This window comes from Poecile atricapillus, chromosome 1 (genome assembly GCF_030490865.1).
Source record: "Poecile atricapillus isolate bPoeAtr1 chromosome 1, bPoeAtr1.hap1, whole genome shotgun sequence".
Taxonomy (NCBI): Eukaryota; Metazoa; Chordata; class Aves; order Passeriformes; family Paridae; genus Poecile; species Poecile atricapillus.
Genome location: NC_081249.1, coordinates 171,772,783 through 171,785,017, shown reverse-complemented (window position 1 = coordinate 171,785,017; position 12,235 = coordinate 171,772,783). Strand labels below are relative to the sequence as shown.

The 12,235-nt window shown below is 43.1% G+C and overlaps 1 protein-coding gene across 3 annotated transcripts; it reads left to right on the top strand.

Annotated features, from left to right (window-relative positions):
• Positions 1–517: 517 nt before the first annotated feature.
• On the top strand, positions 518–12,235 carry XRCC3 (X-ray repair cross complementing 3). 3 transcript variants are annotated; one of them, XM_058845649.1, is made up of 9 exons: positions 533–612; positions 932–1,041; positions 1,873–1,985; positions 2,348–2,485; positions 3,395–3,607; positions 6,129–6,283; positions 7,121–7,333; positions 8,383–8,429; positions 9,480–12,235. In XM_058845649.1, exons 3-9 carry the CDS (start codon positions 1,931–1,933, stop codon positions 9,700–9,702), a joined length of 1,044 nt encoding a protein of 347 aa, XP_058701632.1. In that variant the 5' UTR covers positions 533–612; positions 932–1,041; positions 1,873–1,930; the 3' UTR covers positions 9,703–12,235. The 3 variants fall into 3 exon arrangements, with proteins under 3 accessions (XP_058701623.1, XP_058701641.1, XP_058701632.1); XM_058845640.1 differs by lacking the exon at positions 932–1,041 and having other exon boundaries at positions 518–612; XM_058845658.1 differs by lacking the exons at positions 932–1,041; positions 1,873–1,985 and having other exon boundaries at positions 527–612.

Here is a 12,235-nt window from a genome sequence, read left to right as displayed (position 1 = left end):
CGAAGGGAGCCCCGGGCCGCTGTCGCAGCGCCCGCCCGAGGCTCTGAGCCAGCCCAGCCCCGCCGCTCCCGGCCGGCCCAGCGGGAAGGGAACGAGCGGCGCCCCGCCATTGGTTGTCCCGCTGGGGCAGTGGCTGAGGGGAGCTTTGATTGGCCTGCGGCGGGAAAGCTGCTCGCTGATTGGCTGCACACTTGGCGGGGGATTCGTGACGGAGTGAGGGCCCTGTGGCGGCGCCGCGCTCTGTCCGTCCGTGTGTGTGTCCGTGTGTCCGTGTGTGTGTCCGTGTGTGTGTCCGTGTGTGTGTCTGTGTGCCCGTGTGTGTGTCCGTGTGTCCGTGTGTGTGTCCGTGTGTCCGTGTGTCCGTGTGTGTGTCCGTGTGCCCGTGTGTGTGTCCGTGTGTCCGTGTGTGTGTCTGTGTCCGTGTGTGTGTCCGTGTGTCCGTCCGACCCTCGCTCCCTCCGGCCGGTGCCGGGTCCGCAGGACAGCCCCGGCTGTACCGCGACCCGCTCCCGTTGTTTCGCTGTCCCCTTTGCCTCACCCGTGGAGCGGCTTCGAGTGCGCGATGGTTTGGAGCCCTTCTGTCAAGGGTCGTCGTAATCATGATTGATTTCAGTAAGTTTCGGCTTCTAAATCTTCTCAGAGTGTTGCTATAAATGGGTGTTACTTAAAAGTGACTTGCCTCTCTTAGAATTATTCTGTTACTAGCACCCATCACAACCTCTCCCTCCCATGTTGAAAAATGGATTGTTCATAAAGTCATGTAATAACTCCTGGATGTCTGCTGCAATCCTTCATAAAGTTTAACAGAATAATGCTAAGAACCTCACAGTACTTTTCGAGGCAGCCATGGTGCTAAACTGGTGTGTTTTGGACCAAAGTTTTAATGTCACTGCAAAAAACAAACACGATTTAATATTAAATTTGCTTCCAGCTAATAAATTTGACTGTGCAATGCATGAATAATCCTGGGTCATCCCAAATTGCTCGTGTGTGAGAATTTCTTCTGTTTGAAAATTAAAGCCTGGTGTGAAGACTGACAGGGTAGAAATAAATGACTGTCCAGCTTGCTTGGGAGCTGCAGTCCAGAGCAAAAACACTCTGCAGAATTCCAGGCAATTAAAACTACCAGTAGCTCTTAACTGCAGGATTATTGGTTGAACTCTTTAATAGGATCTAGGTAAACAGCCATCAGAGAAGATTTCTGCCAAAGGGTTGGATTATAGAATAGCCAGGGTTGGAAGTGGGCTCTGGAGATCATCCAGCCCAACCCCCCTGCCAAGGCAGGGTCACCTAAAGCAGGTGACTCAGGAATGAGTCCAGGTGGGTTTGGAATGTCTCCAGAGAGGGAGACTCCATGACCTCCCTTGGGCAGCTGTTCCAGTGCTCTACCACCCTCAGCATAAGAGTTCTTCATCTAGAGGTAAAACCAAAGAGACTTGGCACCACCCTCTTTACACCCGCCTTTGAGATCTTGATATGCATTGATGAGATCTTTCTCTTCCTCTCCTCATCAGGGAAATGCTCCAGACCCCTCATCACCTTTGTGGCCTCTGCTGGGCCCTTTCCAGTAGCTCCTGGTCTTTCTTGCCCAGAGCTGAACACAGCACTCCAGATGTGGCCCCAGTTATGGCTGAGTAGAGGGGGAGGATCACCTCTCTCAGCCTACTGGCCATACTCTTCCCATAGTAAAATAATACCAACATATAAAATAATAATAATAGCAATAATTCTCATAATAAAATAATAATGCCAGATTAACTTTTACTTCCATAACTGATAAATATAATGTTAAAAATAGAAAAAAAAAAAAGTCCTGGAAACTTTTGACACTGATTTATGCCTATTTTTTCTTGCCTGTGTCTGTGATAAAAGCCACTTTAATCACGGATAATTACGGGATGTGCTGCTCGTTGCTGTGCTGTGTCAGGAGATGGATTGGGACCAGTTTGACTTGAACCCTAAAACAATTGCTGCCCTGAAAAAAGGTAATTTAATTTGCCAGTGTCTCATTAACAGATCTGTCACTACAGATCCTTGACATCAATTGTGTGTTTGTGGGTATAAGCATGTAGATGGACACTAACATTTTAGAACTATTATTAAGTATTTCATAAAGGAGGTTTGTTTTTTTTTTTTTTGTAATTAGAAGTGTTGGGATTTTCCCATGCTTCAATAATAATTTTCCAAACAATTTTACAGCTTGTATTGGTGCATTCAAAGTGAGTGTTGCCTGCCCACTGTACAAGAGTGCAACATAGATAAACCTCAAGTAAATGAGAATTAGAAATTGGTAAACTTTGCTGTGTAAGATAGCCAAAAGTATTTATAAAAATTCCTCTCATTTCAGCTGACATAAAATCAGTAAAAGAGATTTTAAACCTCTCTGGAGCAGACTTGCAGAGATTGATGAAGCTCTCCAGTGCAGACATCCAGTGTCTGCTGAAAACTGTCTCTCATGCACTGAGGAGGAACAGCATGCTCACAGGTAATGCAGTCAGGGCATAAGAAGTCTTCTGTCTAGAACTCAAAATAACTGGCACTGGGAGAAAAGATGGTTCTGGCTCCTCAATGACACAGGAATGTGGGTTTAAAATGGAAGTGCTTTAATTATGCTGTAGTGAATTATTTAACTATCCTAAAGACAGCTCCCCTGGGGGTGAATGGAAGTGAATGAGTGGCATTTTTCAGGCTCAAGCCTACTTGAAACAGGACAAAATGTTTCTCCAGTCTGAAACACTTAAATACAAGAACAAAATATTTCCTTTTTCTTTCACACTCTCTTCCTCTCTTTCACTATTCTCCCTTTGGACTGATACTAGTTGAAAATTTTATATCATATATTATAAACTTCATAAATTGATTTGTCATAAACACCTCATTCCAAAACAAGCAGAACCTAATAGCTCCTCCTCTAAAATTCTTAATGACAACTCTGTACTTAAAATCTTATATATCAATTATTTTCTTGTGATTGCACGTGTTTTCAGGCTTTGACCAGATGCCTGCTGTGCTGTTTTGTACTCTGCTCTAGCTTTCTATTTCCATAATTGCTGTGCTTGAACCTTTGCTGTCAAAATCCTCTCAAGAGTGTAACTTTCCTCAGAGACACCTTAGAGGCAGAGAAAGGAAAACAAGAGTTCGAGAGGAGGAAAGAATTCAGTGTAAATTATCAGTCTTTGTACAGACATTCAGCTGTAGGTCTGATGGGGAGAGAGAGGTGGGAAAGACCAGGCTGAATTAGGAAATTCTCCATCAACAAAAAAGCATCCCTTGTAGGTATAAACCTTGTTTATCTGTTTTGTGATTGTATGTTGGAAAACAATAAGTTAAACTACCTTTTTATTTTCTTTTTTTTTTCTTTTTAATGATTCAAAAACATTCCCAAACCCTGCAGCACTTCAGCTCTACCAAGATAAAGATCATTTCACCTCCCAGCACCAGAAGCTGAGCCTGGGATGTTCAGTGCTAGACCACTTGTTAAAAGGTGGCATTCCTTTAGTGGGAATCACGGAGCTTGCTGGGGAAAGTTCTGCTGGGAAGACTCAGATTAGTTTACAGCTGTGCCTGTGTGTGCAGTATCCTTACAAGTATGGTGGATTGGAGTCTGGTAAGTGCTGAGCTGTAAACATGGATTCATTTCCCATTTGGGGCAATATACTGTCTTTAGGAACCTCATTAAAGCAGGTGCACATGTGCAGTGCAAGTCTAACTTCAGTAGGAAGCCAGTTAGTGAGTAATGTGTCTTTAGAGAGAGAAAAGCTTGCTGTGCATGCCCTGCAGCACAGCATAACTTAATTCAAAATTACTCTTGGCTGTTGCTTGCCTGCCTGCCACTCTGGGTTAAACTAAACACGCTCTCAAACAATGTAAGAAAAGTTTTGCTGTCATGAGAGCTCACTAACTCCTCAGGTAACCACCTCAGCAAAACAGCTCAGCAGGTAACTTTCTACAGACATCTTGGGTATATAGTATATATTCCCTAGCTGGGGATTTCAAATTTCAAAGATTATTTGTTTTGATAACAATAATTGTGTTGATTTACAGAGTAAAATCAATTAAAATGTAATTGGCGAAAGGTAACATTGTTTTGTGCCTGTGATTTTCCTGGGTTTACCAAAGTATACAGGTTTGTTCTTTGATTTGAGTATGGCTTTTTTACCCTTCTATCACATTAATCTAACTCCTAATTTATTTTTTTTTTTACTATTCTATGCTGCTGTAGAAAGGGAGGAAACGTGTGTCACTTCTGAGAATTCTGGTAGTCTGCCTTAGGTGTGCTTTGCCTGTGACCTTGCTGTTCCTCCCACACAGCACTGGCTTTATCTGGCAGCTCAGTGGCTCCTTGTGGGGAAACTTACTAATTTCTTGAACTGTATCCACCCATGTGGAAAAATCATGGACTGTACAAATTAAGATCTTGCCTAAAGGGCTGCGAGTAGCCTCTGGCTTACATTACATGATGTCATTAATCAGAGCAGAAGCAATTATATTTTGTTCTGTTCTTTGGTGTGCTGCTGCTATCTGCTGTGTATAGTTTTGAATGTAAATACATTTTTATCCATGCTCCAGCATGCTTCTCCCAGTTTGTGTTGAAATCAAGGAACAGAGGTACAGAAGAAGGTGCCCAACACCCTATTGGCACTCTTGTGTTGAGCCTCCCGTGAGAAATGCAGCAATTAAAGCTTAGGTTAAATGGGAGGAGTTTTATTCTTTAGGAAGCCTGAGGAGAACAAGTTCTCTTGATTAGAAACTCTTGCAGAACTCTACCAGTGGAAGATTCTGCTACTGATTTAAAATTATGGTGCATTGTATTTTTTTACTACTAAGAAACTTCCCTTCTCATAAGTGGTGATGTTGAAATAAATTTCTTTAAACAGTTACTTCATTAAATTCAGTGCTAGTCTTGTTCTAGTAATTCTCAGTGCAAGGAGGTTGGCAGCAAAGAAATCCTGAAAGTAAACAAAGGCCTCCTTTGCCTCCAGGATATCTTTCTGCTGCTCTAGGAATGTCAGATGTGTTCAATTATGTGTTGGCTGAATTTCTTTTATATGCCCATATTCATAAGTAATACATGAAAATAATGGGAAAAATTAATATCCATATTAGAATTCTGAATTAGAAAATAATGTTTGCTACTGATTCTTGATAACCAACTGGTTTGGTGCATGACACATTATAGGAATCAAAATTTGTTCTTTTTGAGGTGGAGGGGTTTTAGTGGGTTTTATTCCTGTTTGCTGGATTTTTTTGGTGGTATTTTCTTGTCAACAACCAGCATAACACATTTATTGGCCTGAATAACAGATTTGATGAAGTTGCTGATTTCTGTTTGGGTTTTGTTGAACCTGTGACTGTTTTCAGTGTCCTGAATGTTGCAATAACTCTGAATCAAAATACAATTATTTTATCAATGGATCATCAATCTATCTAGAAATACAAATCTGCATCTGGAAGAACCCCAGTGACTATGAAATCTGAAGAAATGGACATACCATCCTTTTTACAGGAGGAGGAGAGGACAAGTGACATCCTGCTTAAGGCAGGTCTGGTTTTCAGAAAGCAGATGATTTCTCTGTGAGCCCAGAATTCATGACAGAGAAATCCCTGTCTTTCAGCATTAGAGCAACACTGTGCAAAAGGCTTAAATAAGAATGGTAGCTGAGAGGGCCAGAATGTTTCACTTAGGAACTGTTGTCTCAACACAAATTAGCACAGGTTTTTTAGCATGAAATTCATAGTGCTGTGTTTTGGATTTCTGACTGAACCAGGCAGGCTATGCTGCATCACTCTGTTTGTGGGTTGGATGAACTGTGATACCTCTGATCCCCAAGGGCAGGTGATCAGGTGCTCCACAGATGTGCACGGTGAGTGTCACCCAGGGGAGAGTACAAAATCCAGTTGTCCCAGCTGGTGCTGAAGAAGGGACCAGGCAACTGCAGGAAAGTCACAGGAGTGGGGTTTTTGTTCATCACTGATTCAAAATAGCTGCAAAATAACCAAACAAACATGAATTTCCAGGTCTGTATGTGTAGCTTTTAAACACAGAATGTCTGATATAGCTTGTGTGCTGTTAAGAAAACTGTGTGTAAGAGCCCTGTTGTAACCACAGGTGGTTTCCTTGGCTTCAGGAGCTGTGTACATTTGTACAGAAGATGTGTTCCCAAGCAAACGTTTGCAGCAGCTCATAGCTCAACAGCGTAAGCTGCGTGCAGACGTTCCAGCTGAAATCATACAGAAGATCAGATTTGGAAACAGTATTTTTGTTGAGCAGGCAGCAGACCTGGTACGTAGTAGCACAAAAAGTGTCTCTAAGACTCTTGATCAATATGGATTTGAGGCATTATTTTACTGTTAAGGGGTCATTAGTGAAAGAGCAGCACAGTCTGTAACTGGTTTGGAACATTTAGTGATAGTCTTGTGTGTCCTGAGTGTTTCAGTGAGAACAACTCCTTTCCCAGGTAGGCTGAGAAACTTGGGGCTGTTCAGCCTGGAGAAGAAAAGGTTGTATGGGGACCTCAGAGGAGGATTTCAGTGTCTGTAGGGGCTGCAGGGAAGCTGGAGCAGGGACTCTTTGCCAGGAAATGTAGATAAGGCAAGGGTACAAATTGAAAGAGGGAAAATTTAGATATTAGGAAGAAATTCTTTACTGTGAGGGTGCTGAGATACTGGCACAGGCTGCTCAGAGAAAGTGTGGATGTCCCATCCCTGGCAGTGTTTAAGGCCAGGCTGGATGTGGCTCTGAGCAACCTGGTGTGGTGGGAGATGTCCCTGGCCATGGCAGGGGGTTGGGACTGAATGATTTTTAAGGTCCATTCCAACCCCTTAACATTTTATTACTCTATGAAAACAGGAACAGTTTAGGAATGTAGTACTACACCCTTGAGATTTTAAAGTATCAGTAAAGTCAGAGCTGCAGGTAAATGCAGGTTGCAGTTTTGTCTCTTCAGTTTTCTCCTCAGTAAAACCACCAGATGTGGTTACTGGTGAGACTTTGGGATCCACCAGCTGCCTTCACGATTCCAAACTCCTTGAGATCGTGCTGCAATGGTGCTGTAGTTGAGTCTCTTGATGTCCCAGCAGGGTTCTTTGCTCTGTGTCACTGTCCCTGTGTGTGTGTCAGGACACCTTCCAGCAGTGCATCACGAGGAGGCTGTCCCTGCTGCTGGCTCGGGGCATGGTGCGCCTCGTGGTCATCGACTCCATCGCCGCCCTGTTCCGCTCCGAGTTCGGCCCGGCCGAGTCGGCTCTGAAGGCTCGCTATTTGCAGACCTTTGGGGCACAGCTTCACAGCTTGAGCACTAAGTTCAGGACTCCCATCATGTGCATTAACCAGGTATGATACCAAGTTGCTTCTTATTCTGTAGGGACTGTTTAATAAATGTCTGGAGGGTGATGGAGCAAGCTGTGTAAATGCAGGTTTCATGGTGTTGTATTTACCGCTGTCAGCTGACTATTAATGACTGATGGAAATTGAAGCTTCCTTAAACTGATGTACTTCAGTAAATGTTAACCACTCAAAGTTTATTATTTAAGCTTTTATAGGCTGTTAATGTTCTTAAAAGTTGTCCAATAAAGCTTACAAAAATAGGTATGTATAACAACTTCAGAGAGCATCAAAGCAAAGTAACAGTTCTTTCTTATCACTGGCTTCAAATGCCATTGTCAGCAGGATTGCTGTGGGACCTCTGCAGGCAGAGTTATATTCCAGGAGACAGTGAAGCACCAGGGACTTTGCTGCATTTCTGTGGAACTCAGAATTTTTGTGTAACTACTAAGATTACTGAAGCACTAAAGTGTATGCACTGACTTGAGCTGGGCTAAAACAAGGCCACTATGATACTGGTCACAAAGAGTATTCTTTTGAGAAAACAAGGCAAGACACGGTTCTTAGAAAACTCATAAATTGAAGGAGCATCTAAATGCCAGAGGTGAAACATTCAGAGTCCAAATCTGGCCCTGGGAAGGGATAAGTCAATGTGCAGGCAGGCCACTGACAAACTTCAAAGGTAGTGAAATCATTGAGAACAGGGCACTTTTGGGAGATCTGGGCTTTCATACTTTATCTCCAGCTACAGCACTGGAACAGTTTTGTGAATGTGAGGGGTTTGTTTGTGGTTTGAGGTTTTTTTTAAACAAATAAAGCATCTAGAATTGATTTAATTAATGTAAGCTGTAGCTTGCTAAGTAGTTCTAACATTGTAAACTCAGCTTGTAATTCCCAAATCCATTTTAGTTTGCCTTGAAAGAGTGTTTTCTAACTTGGCTTAATAAATGCTCTGATAACTTGGATTTTCTTGCCTGGGCTCGCCTCCCTGCCCTCCTGCTTGCTAAGTACAAACCCAGGACCCTGGGTCAGCTGCAAACTTTGTTTTTGTGCTTCAGGTGACGGATGCAGTGAGCGAGTTGGAAGCTGCTCAGTGCAGTTGTAGGTGAGTCATCCACACAGAGTGACAATATCAAACACAGCAACTCTGAACCACTCTGTTCTTTGTCACTCCAGGGTAAGCCACCAGATCATGTGAGTAGCAGGGGGTTGTTTACCCAGCAATGCTGGATTTGCTGGAGATCAGTACTAGCTCATGCTGTGAAGGGGAAGAAACTGTCATATTCATTTACATTGTAATCCCTAATCACAAGTTAGCAGGAAAAAATCCCTGGAGTTAATGGCTTGAATACCTGCTTACATAAGAGTATTTCTGCATTTTATCTAGTCTCTGGTATAACTGAGTGCACCTTTGGTCTGCTTAGAAAATATAGCAACCCAGCCCTAGCAGCTGGCTTTGTTAGTGAGCTAAGACAGAACCCAAAATAGTAACTTTTGACACCAAGATATTAACAGAATTCAAATGTATGTATGTGTTGTTTGGATCCTAACTATAACCTTGATATACTGCATAAGCTGGGTGCTATGTAAATAGGTGTTTGTGAGAAGTTCACTGTGTCCTTCAGATTCTGAAAATGACACAGAACAAGGATAAGGTTTACTTATTTTTTGCCCGGTTATCTTGTAATTCTTCTACTGGAAAAATTGCACTTTTTCCTGGAAAAAAAAGTTTTAAACATTGGGTTGAAAGTCATCCATATACAGTGTTCTGTTTACCCAACATTTCTGAATATACCTGCAAATGGAATCCAAGGCCAAGGGTTACACACTTCAAATATTAAAGGTTCAACCATTTTTCTCTTGTGGTTTTCCTGTTGCAAGAGAGGCCTGCCCAGGAGGAGGTAGGTATTCCCCCTGGCTGTAGTTGAAAGAATGACAGCTGTTCTGTAGAGAAGCACTTCTCCAGCTGTTCCCTTGCCACATGGAGAACCTAAGTTTTGTGAGTAAACCCTGTCACCTCTGTCTTCAAAGACCTACAGTTTCCAATGTATGTTAGAGAAACAGTAAATGATGTCTTCTAGTGCAGTTTTGTTACAACAGGAGGTATTTCATATTAAATTCATGCATGCAGAAATGTGTAATACTTCCTTTTTAGGGTAGTGGGTAGCAGAGTCACTCCAGCACTTGGAATAACCTGGTCCAATCAGCTGCTGATGAGACTGATGGTCAGCCGGATATCACAGCCCGGACTCTCACCTGGAGCAGCATCACACTGCGCTGGAAGCGTGAGGACTTTAAGTGTAGTTTTTGCTCCTCATCTCCCTCCATCCTTTTGCTACTATACAGTACAGTTGGAAGGTGTAAAAGGAATAAAATAACTCTTTTACACAGTAACATGTCTTCCTCCAAAAATGTACCAGAACTTTGTTTCAGGAAGAATTACCAGTGAAATGCAATTCTTAGATGGAGAAATTGATGGTGAAGTATATAAACAATGCTATGACTACATTTATCCCTGTCTACATTGTGAAAGATGATATTTTTACCCTTGGATATTCTACTTCTCCTTGTGAGGTGAGTGTCCTGAAGGTTGTTCTGGAGGGAAGCTGCAGGCAGGTGGAAGCTGCACAGCGGAGTGGGATGTAGCAATCCCCATGAGGGAGGAGACCTGATGTCTAATTTTATTTTAATAGCATGCTCATCTAGAAACAGCATTTTGTACCCTGTTTTCAGACCCAACAGGACTTGAAATTCAAACAGTTTATGTTGCCTGCTGGTTGTTCTAGGTCTCATGTTGCCAATTAAGGACAGCCATTCTTTGTCACAAAGCAGCTGTTCTATTTTTAAACCATTTGTTGTTAAGATTTTAAAGAAAATAATTCCATAAAGGTACTTGATTTTAATATCTTACTTTAAGAATTAAAATTGTACTGCCTTTGTACTAGAGGAATATATCTGGATTCATAGCACTCGAAAATTTTTTTTCTAGTGGTTCATTTCCACTCTTTTCCTGCTTTCCAGTCCCTTCCCTTCATAGCAAAAGCCTCATCTGAAGGACAGCAAACTACATCTGCCATCCCCTTGTTCTCTTTGCATAGCCTTAGGGCAAGGTCTCTGTGTTCTTCCTGATCCTCTGCCCTGCTCTTTGTTTTGCTGGATCAGCATTCTTCATGGGCTTCTGGATGGCTGCCTCTCATGTCCCGTGTCCCTGCTGCTGGGCTCTCAGCTCAGCCATGATCCTGAAGGGCACCTTGAGCTCTTTTCATCCATTGAGATGCTATTGCTCTTCTCAGGTGATTTTTCTTCAGTTAGAGCTTCACATGGCTTTTCTTCCCATCTTTGTGGTATTTGTCACTTTTTTCTGCTGTCCGCAGACCGCTGCCATGACATGCACTCTTCCATGGCTGACTTTTCCCATTGCTCTGTTCTGTGTGAAAGCAAGCCAGCTAAAGTTACACTGTCCAGAGGCCTCTGTTCTGTGGTGCGAGTGCTGCTCACTTGTATCACATACTCATCAAGCTCTCACGTTTCCCCTCCTCCTGCTGCTGGCCCTGACAAGAACTCCACGTGTTTCTGTGAAGTGACATCACTCAGGTCTGTCTTTTGGCCAAGGAACCCTGTGCCTGTGAAACAGCTGCCTCCTCTGCCCTTCCCCAGTCACACTCCTTCAGGACATTCATCCATCTTTTCCTGTGGAAGCATGCAGCTGGGTAGCTGAAAAGGAAAGTTTTGTCTGGCTGTAAGCTGCCTCAGCTGGAACTATGGCAGAAGATTTCTCAAGGGACAGCTGAGTATGACTCAAGGAAAAGAGACCCTGCGTGGCTGCCTCAGGAAGTTCCAGAGCAGAACAGGCTCAGCTTGAACTGAAGGAAGGAGACCGTAAGCAGCAGAAAGGATCAGTTGATTTCAGTGCCTTCTGCAACCCCTTCAGATGTCTCAGGGGCCCTTGTGCAAATAGCACAAGTTGCATCTAAATAATTTTTCTAAAACATCTTAATTCTCTGTATTTGGAAATGACTGCACAGCATTTTTTTAGTAAAATCCAATCATGAAGCTTAGAAGCCTTTGTGTGCTCTAAGGAAAAAGTGATAATGCCACAGCTCAGACACAGGGCCACCTCCTTAAAAACCTTACCTTCCATGCCTCCTCCTAACAGCTTCAATAAAGATCAACTAATGCAGCACAGGTAACACTCCAGTTGTCTTCCACTCCTGCCCTGTGTTATCTGGGCTGGAACTGCAGCCAAGATAATGTTCATCCTATTGTGCTGACTGGGAAAAGCAGCCACAGAGAGATGTAGCTGATTACTGGGAGTCATCAAACCCTACCTGGATATTCATTTGCAGAAGAGCCTCATCAAATCCTGAGCTCAAATCTCAAGTTTGCCACGCTGTGAGCCATGTCCAGAACAGTGTGAAACCTCTGAAGGTTCAGTTTGTAATATTTTGATCATTCTGTTTTGCAGATGGACTGCTTGCAGGAATGGCCCCGAAGTGTTAAAAGTCACAGATGGGTCTATAATCAAAGTTCCAGTATACCTGGTGAAAAACACCTTTACCAACAAACAGAAGTAACATTTTACCTTCTCAAGTGTTCTGTCATTACCCTGGTGGTTTGTTGGTGGTTTCTCTCCAGCTGAGTCAGAGTACATAACAGTTTGTCTCCTGGCTCATGAGCACACACAAACCCTGAAATCTCAAATCCAGCTGAGCCCTAAGGAGGCTGACAGCCAACACTCAGTCCCTCCAGTTTCTGGCCTGTCCCTCAGTCCCAGCCCAGGATGTCCATCTGACCCAAGTGCAGCTTGGGGGCTGCAAACCCTCACGGGAACCCAACACAGCACCTGTCTATTGAAGCCTTGTGTCCAAAGTGTTGAAATGTGCTTGAGTTTTAATAAATGCAATTTAAGAA

Excerpts from the sequence above, each read along its gene's own strand:
- XRCC3 (XM_058845640.1), top strand. The coding sequence starts at position 1,931 with ATGGATTGGGACCAGTTTGACTTGAACCCTAAAACAATTGCTGCCCTG. Across the intron at positions 2,486-3,394 it reads GAGGAACAGCATGCTCACAG|CACTTCAGCTCTACCAAGAT; the intron begins GTAATGCAGTCA and ends CAAACCCTGCAG. Across the intron at positions 7,334-8,382 it reads CCATCATGTGCATTAACCAG|GTGACGGATGCAGTGAGCGA; the intron begins GTATGATACCAA and ends TTTGTGCTTCAG.